Genomic DNA, 7,833 nt, shown 5'->3' with positions numbered 1-7,833 from the left:
GTGAAATCGCAAACACCATCAAGCACTATGATGAAACTGGCTTTCATGAGGACCGCCACAGGAAAGGAAGACCCAGAGTTACATCTGCTGCAGACACATCTCAACATCAATTGTTCAGAGGAGACTGCGTGAATCAGGCCTTCATGGTTGAATTGCTGCAAGGAAACCATTACTAAAGGACACCAATAAGAATAAGAGACTGGCTTGGGCAATGAAACACAAGCAATGGACATTAGACCGGTGGAAATCTGTCCTTTGGTCTGATGAGTCCAAATTTGAGATTTTTGGTTCCAATTGCAGTGTCTTTGTGAGACGCAGAGTAGGTGAACGGATGATCTCTGCATGTGTGGTTCTCACCGTGAAACATGGAGGCGGAGGTGTGATGGTGTGAGGGTGCTTTGCTGGTGACACTGTCTGTGATTTATTTAGAATTCAAGATACACTTAACCAGTATTGCTACCACAGCATTCTGCAGCGATACGCCTTCCCATCTGGTTTGCGCTTAGTGGGACTATCATTTATTTTTCAACAGGACAATAACCCAACACACCTCCAGGCTGTGTAAGGGCTACTTGACCAAGTTTCCATGTGTGTTATTTCATAGTTTTGATGTCTTCACTATTATTCTACAATGTAAAAAAAGTAAACATAAATAAAAACCCTTGAATGTGTAGGTGTGTTCAAACTTTTGACTGGTACTGTATATATTTTTTAAGGAACTCAGTTCGCCTTTCAACTCTCAAAGGTGTAATAATAGAATGCACAAGGTGCAATGTTTAAATTGGGTGTGTATCACCAGTTTTCCTCTTGCCATGTCAGTCATTGCATACCTTAGAGAGCTATTTATAACTTGTCAGAAATGTCCAGATCAACTAGCCTATGTCAGCTAGGTTGTTTAGCCCATAGATTTTGTAGACATGGCAAAATGTATAGAATTGCAAGAACATTTTCTTTAAAACTGCAATATTTTTCTGCGCCCCATAGCAAAATGTGTATAATTGCAGGAAATAAGCTTTAAACCTGCAAAAATGTCTCTCCGCCAACAAGAAGGGTGTGAACAGTTTGTGTCATGAACAGTGCTTGTGCCCATAGAAATAGACAATGCTGGAAGGGGGGCCTGAGTGAAACATTTTGGGAATCCCTGTTAAAAGGTACACAACTCGCCCACAGGGGCACGGATGTCCATTCGACGTCTATTCCCTGTTGGTTCAACATCATGTCATTGAAATGATGTTGAAACGACGTTGATTCAACCAGTGTATGCTCAGTTTAAGGCCAGTGGTCTACCTGCATGTGGTTTCATTATTTTGTACCTTAAACAATTTGCCCATAAAAAGGCCAATTACCTATAAACTATATTTAGTTTGTTGTACATGTAGGCTACACAGTGGGGAGAACAAGTATTTGATAACCTGCTAAATCAGCAGTGTTTCCTACTTACAAAGCATGTAGAGGTCTGTAATTTTATCATAGGTACACTTCAACTGTGAGAGACGGAATCTAAAACAAAAATCCAGAAAATCACATTGTATGATTTTTAAGTAATTAATTTGCATTTTATTGCATGACATAAGTATTTGATACATCAGAAAAGCAGAACTTAATATTTGGTACAGAAAGCTTTGTTTGCAATTACAGAGATCATATGTTTCCTGTAGTTCTTGACCAGGTTTGCACACACTACAGCAGGGATTTTGGCCCACTCCTCCATACAGACCTACAGATCCTTCAGGTTTTGAGGCTGTCGCTGGACTTTCAGCTCCCTCCAAAGATTTTCTATTGGGTTCAGGTCTGGAGACTGGCTAGGCCACTCCAGGACCTTGAGATGCTTCTTACGGAGCCACTCCTTAGTTGCCCTGGCTGTGTGTTTCGGGTCGTTGTCATGCTGGAAGACCCAGCCACGACTAATCGTCAATGCTCTTACTGAGGGAAGGAGGTTGCTGGCCAAGATCTTGCGATACATGGCCCCATCCATCCTCCCCTCAATACGGTGCAGTCGTCCTGTCCCCTTTGCAGAAAAGCATCCCCAAAGAATGATGTTTCCACCTCCATGCTTCATGGTTGGGATGGTGTTCTTGGGGTTGTACTCATCCTTCTTCTTCCTCCAAACATGGCGAGTGGAGTTTAGACCAAAAAGCTCTATTTTTGTCTCATCAGACCACATGACCTTCTCCCATTCCTCCTCTGGATCATCCAGATGGTCATTGGCAAACTTCAGACGGGCCTGGACATGCGCTGGCTTGAGCAGGGGGACCTTGCGTGCGCTGCAGGATGTTAATCCATGACGGCGTAGTGTGTTACTAATGGTTTTCTTTGAGACTGTGGTCCCAGCTCTCTTCAGGTCATTGACCAGGTCCTGCCGTGTAGTTCTGGGCTGATCCCTCACCTTCTTCATGATCATTGATGCCCCACGAGGTGAGATCTTGCATGGAGCCCCAGAACAAGGGTGATTGACCGTCATCTTGAACTTCTTCCATTTTCTAATAATTGCGCCAACAGCTGTTGCCTTCTCACCAAGCTGCTTGCCTATTGTCCTGTAGCTCATCCCAGCCTTGTGCAGGTCTACAATTTGATTGACTGATGTCCTTACACAGCTCTCTGGTCTTGGCCATTGTGGAGAGATTGGAAACTGTTTGATTGAGTGTGTGGACAGGTGTGTTTTATAAAGGTAACGAGTTCAAACAGGTGCAGTTAATACAGGTAATGAGTGGAGAACAGGAGGGCTTCTTAAAGAAAAACTAACAGGTCTGTGAGAGACTGAATTCTAACTGGTTGGTAGGTGATCAAATACTTATGTCATGCAATAAAATGCTAATTAATTACTTAAAAATCATACAATGTGATTCTCTGGATTTTTGTTTTAGAAATAACAAAAATACTTGTTCTTCCCACTGTATATACTGAACACTGTGTATATATATATATATATATCACTGTATATACTGAACAAAACTATCAATGCAACATGTAAAGTGTTTTTTTTCTAAAATGTTGTGCTCAAATTGGTTTACATCCCTGTAAGTGAGCATTTCTCCTTTGCCAAGACAATCCATCCACCTGTCAGGTGTGGCAAATCAAGAAGCTGAATAAACAGCATGATCATTACACAGGTGCTGGGAACAATAAAAGGCCACTCTTAAATGTGCAGTTTTGGCACACAACACAATACCACAGATGTGTCCATTTTGAGAGAGCGTGCAATTGGCATGCTGACTGCAGGAATGTTCACCAGAGCTGTTGCCAGAGAATTGAATGTTCATTTTTCTACCATAAGCCATCTCCAACGTTTAAAAAAAAAATGGCAGTACGTCCAACCGGCCTCACAACCTCAGACCAGATGTAACCACGCCAGCTCAGGTCCTCCACATCCGGTTTCTTTACCTGCGGGATCATCTGAGACCAGCACCCAGACAGCTGATGAAACTGAGGGATATTCCTGTCTGTAATAAAGCCCCTTTGTGGGGGAAAAGTAATTTTTGATTGACTGTCGCTGGCCCCCCAGTGGCTGTGCCCCTGCCCAGTCTTGTGAAATCCATAGATTAGGGCCTGATGAATGTATTTCAATAGACTATGTCCTTATATGTACTGTACTGAAATTGTTGCATGTTGCTTTTATATTTTTGTTCAGTATATATAACACAGATTGGTAACCTATACTGTCTTGGATAGAGGTAAAGAAAAAAGTCACCAGTGCCACAGTGTACACATTTATACTGGTGCACTATTCCGGCTTTTGGATCATGCAGTGCGCCATGTGGCCAGAGGGAGGCACCAAAAGTCAAATTTGGAATCGACAGTTGACCCAACGCCCTCTCGAGTCTCCGAAATCTCTCGTGGACAGACTACATAAACATAATGGCACCGTTAATCGAGCATCTGACCAATTACGCGAGACTTTCAGTTCTCAACTCCAAGAGAATCAAGAATCCCATTGCGGTTGTAATAAAAACAAGCCAGTTTACAAGATTGCCAGTAATTTCAATCAATTAAATTCACCCATTGTGAAGTGATTTACAAATAGACTACTGAGATGTTTTATACGTGAGAAAAAAATTCCTAAAACATTATAAGCATTACACAATGAATTAAGAAATTGCAAATTGCAATTCCCCTTACTGAAATATGGCCATGGCTAATCATCATTATGCATAGGCCTTTATTTTATTTCATGCAATAGGTTATATTGCTATTTCTGCATACTTGTTATTGATCTATAACACACAGACACTAGCATACACCTATTATGATTAGTCCTACATGTTCTTAGCTGTGTTATTACCATTGAACCTGTGGCATTATAGGCCTACAGTATAGGTCTACAGTTTTCCCAGTACAAAACACCTTCGGGCAGAGAGACCCGGGAACGTGCATTCCGCTGGCTGTGAGTCCGCGGCGGTGTTTATGCGGTGCCTGCCAGGGACTGTGGCAGCAGTAAGCAGTGGATAGAGAGAGTGCTGTTTGAGAGCACCACCCACTACAGAAATGGCGGAGGGGGAATTGGACGTCGACTCGCTGATCGCCCGATTATTAGAGGGTGAGTGTATCATATCGTTTATATTTTTAAAATCACATTTCAAATCAGGGGGCTGGCCATTGCGTTGCGGTTTAAAACACTGTCCTTGCAGTGGAGGCCCTGGTTCGAGGGAAGGGGAGACCGGGGTGTAAAATCGCTAGCCAAACAGTTGCTAAAACGAGTGTTTCTATTGGACAAATTCAGGAAGGTCCTTCCCCGTTTCGTTCCGTTTGATTTAGTTTAAGAAACGTTTTGCAACAGAATAGGCGTAATGAATACACCCCCGGAGTTTAAGCTTATAGGTTTAGCCGTAGTGAAAGGATACTTCAAAATTTTGGAAATGAAAACCTTTATCTACTTCCCCAGAGTTAGATGAACTCGTGGATACCATTGTTATGTCTCTGCATGAAGTTTGAAAAAACATTGCTGTTAGCACAATTTTCTCTGTTTGCGTTTTAAAGGAAGTTACTAACTAGAGTTATCGCAATGACTTGAAGTCTAAGGTAACTCATATAAAATGTATTTGTCACGTGCTTTATAAACAACAGGTGTAGACTAACAGTGAAATGCAGTGCCAGCTCTAGCCTTTTGGGGACCCTAAGAAAGTTTTGGTTGGAGGGCCCCCCACCTCACTGCAAAACAGGTCAGGGCCACTGGGAATGTGCCCCTCATGCCCGGTCGGTATTCGGTCACGATTATTTCAAGTTCAGATAGCTCGCTAGACTAACTACCAATCAAAAAATGGTTAGCTGACATTGCTAATTGATTGTCTGTCAGCAAAAAAGGGGGGTTGTGTTGCTAATAACCTGGTGAAATGCTTACTTACAGGCCTTCCCAACTATGCAGAGATTATTATTATTTTTAAATAGTAGAAAAATATAGAACAATTATAACACTAGGAATAAATATAAAAATAATAACACAAGGAATAAATACAAAATGAATAACGATATACATGGGGTACCAGTACCAAGTCGATGTGCAGGGGTATGAGGTTGTTGAGGTACATACAGTATGTACATATAATGTAGGTAGGGATAAAGTGACTATGCAACGGGATAGATAATAAACAGTAACAGCAGCGTATGTGATGAGTCAGAAGAGATTAGTGCAAAAAGGGTCAATGTAGATATTCCTGGTAGATATTGGTTAACTATTTAACTACCTACAATGAATAAAAATATAAGGAATGTCCACCAGAGCTGTTGCCAGATCATTTAATGTTAATTTCTCTACCATAAGCTGCCTTCAAAGTCGTTTTAGAGAGTTAGGCAGTACGTCCAACTGGCCTCACAACTGCAGACCACGTGTATGGCGTTGTGTGGGCGAGTGGTTTGTGAACAGAGTGCCCCATGGTGGTGGTGGAGTTATGGTATGAGCAGGCATAAGCTACCGACAAAGAACGCAATTGCATTTTATCGATGACAATTTGAATGCACAAAAATATAGTGAAGAGATCCTGAAGCCCATTTCTTTTTTTTAAAGGTATCCGTGACCAACATGTGCATGTCTGTATTCCCAGTCATTTGAAATCCATAGATTAGGGCCTAATTAGTTTTACTTAAATTGACTGATTTCCTCCAAATGATCTCAGTAAAATCAATGAAATTGTTGCATCTATATTTTTGTTCAGTATATTTAGCAGTCTTAATACTGAAGCTGTTCAGGGTCCTGTTGGTTCCAGACTTCGTGCATTGGTACCGCTTGCTGTGCATGCTAGCAAATACCATAGTCTTCCAGTAATTGTGCTAACGCTAGCTAGCATTGGCTCGGGAAACTAACTTCCTTCATACTGGATGCAGAGACATAAACATTGTATCCATGAGTTCATCTAACTCTGGGGAAGTAGAGAAAGGGCTTCAATGCCAAAATCCCGAAGTCTACCAATCCCCCATTTCTGCTATATTGACACTCGGTGCTGCTAAAATAACGTCATTTGAAACTGTTACAATCTGACAAAATATGAGTTTTGTTGCTTAAATGTTTACAAAGTGGCAAAACTCTTAGTGTTGGTTTGGAATTATACTGTTATTGGTAGGCTGAATTAAAGGATGTAGGCCTAGGCTATTTTAGGAAAAACTGAGTATTGGGTCAATTTCCTCTCTAGGCTACTCACAGATAATTAGAGGTGGAACCACAATCAATCGATCTAGATATCGATTTGTTTTGATGTGCAGAAATGTGAACAAGTCTAACCTACATAATTAGGTAAGTTAGTATTTTTCTTAAGTAGACTGTCTACTATATGTAAAGCATAACATAAAAGCATACACTTGATTGAATATTTATGATAATATAATGAGATACTCCTACAGTTTATTGTAACTAGATGGATGTAGAGTGAAGACAATTGTTGGACTTTCCAACTTGATTAACCAATTCATCTGTTGCAAAGAACCCTCCAACAAATGCTTGCCTTTATCACCATATAGGCAAATGCTAATACTGCACTGCACTTACTGAGTCAGTTGCCTATTGGCATTATGTCACTTAGGCTGCGTTTACAGAGGCAGCCTAATTCTGATCTTTTCCCACTAATTGGTGTTATGACAAATCCGATAAGCTCTTTTGGCAAGAATTGGGCAAACTTTCAGAATTGGGATGCTTGTGTAATGGCAGCCTTAGAGGAAGTACACCACCGTTCATAAGTTTGGGGTCACTTAGAAATGTCCCTTTTTAAAGTAACATCAAATTGATCAGAAATACAGTGTAGACATTTTTAATGTTGTAAATTACTATTGTAGCTGGAAAAGGCTGATTTTTAATGGAATATCTACATAGGCGTACAGAGGCTCATTATCGGCAACCATCACTCCTGTGTTCCAATGACATGTTGTGTTAGCTAATCCAAGTTTATAATTTTAAAAGACTAATTGATCATTAGAAAACCCTTTTGCAGTTATGTTAGCACAGCTGAAAACTGTTGTTCTGATTAAAGAAGCAATAAAACTGGCCTTCTTTAAACTAGTTGAGTATGAAAGCTATTCCATGCAAGAAATTGCCATGAAACTGAAGATCTCGTACAACGAGGTGTACTACTCCCTTCACAGAACAGTGCAAACTGGCGCTAACCAGAATAGAAAGAGGAGTGGGAGGCCCCGGTGCACAACTGAGCAAGAGGACGAGTACATTAGAGTGTCTAGTTTGAGAAACAGACGCTTCACAAGTCCTCAACTGTCAGCTTCATTAAATATTACCCGCAAAAAACACCAGTTTCAACGTCAACAGTGAAGAGTCAACTCCGGGATGCTGGCCTTCTAGGTAGCGTTGCAAAGAAAAAGCCATATTTCTGTCTAGTTTCTGTGTTTTTTTTTGTCCAT

General features: G+C 40.9%; 1 protein-coding gene across 1 annotated transcript in view; it reads left to right on the top strand.

The window, feature by feature from the left end:
• The first annotated feature begins 4,386 nt into the window (after positions 1-4,386).
• LOC112214774 (serine/threonine-protein phosphatase PP1-beta catalytic subunit) overlaps positions 4,387-7,833 on the top strand; it is a 42,557-nt gene continuing 39,110 nt past the window's right edge. The window contains exon 1 of the mRNA XM_024373780.2: positions 4,387-4,534. Within this exon, the coding sequence (XP_024229548.1) occupies positions 4,483-4,534 (52 nt within the window). The 5' untranslated portion in view covers positions 4,387-4,482. The remainder of the gene's footprint in view (positions 4,535-7,833) is intronic.

Source organism: Oncorhynchus tshawytscha, linkage group LG15 (genome assembly GCF_018296145.1).
Source record: "Oncorhynchus tshawytscha isolate Ot180627B linkage group LG15, Otsh_v2.0, whole genome shotgun sequence".
Classification (NCBI taxonomy): Eukaryota; Metazoa; Chordata; class Actinopteri; order Salmoniformes; family Salmonidae; genus Oncorhynchus; species Oncorhynchus tshawytscha.
Note: the sequence above shows the minus strand (reverse complement) of the source record. Positions and strands in the feature narration are given on the sequence as shown.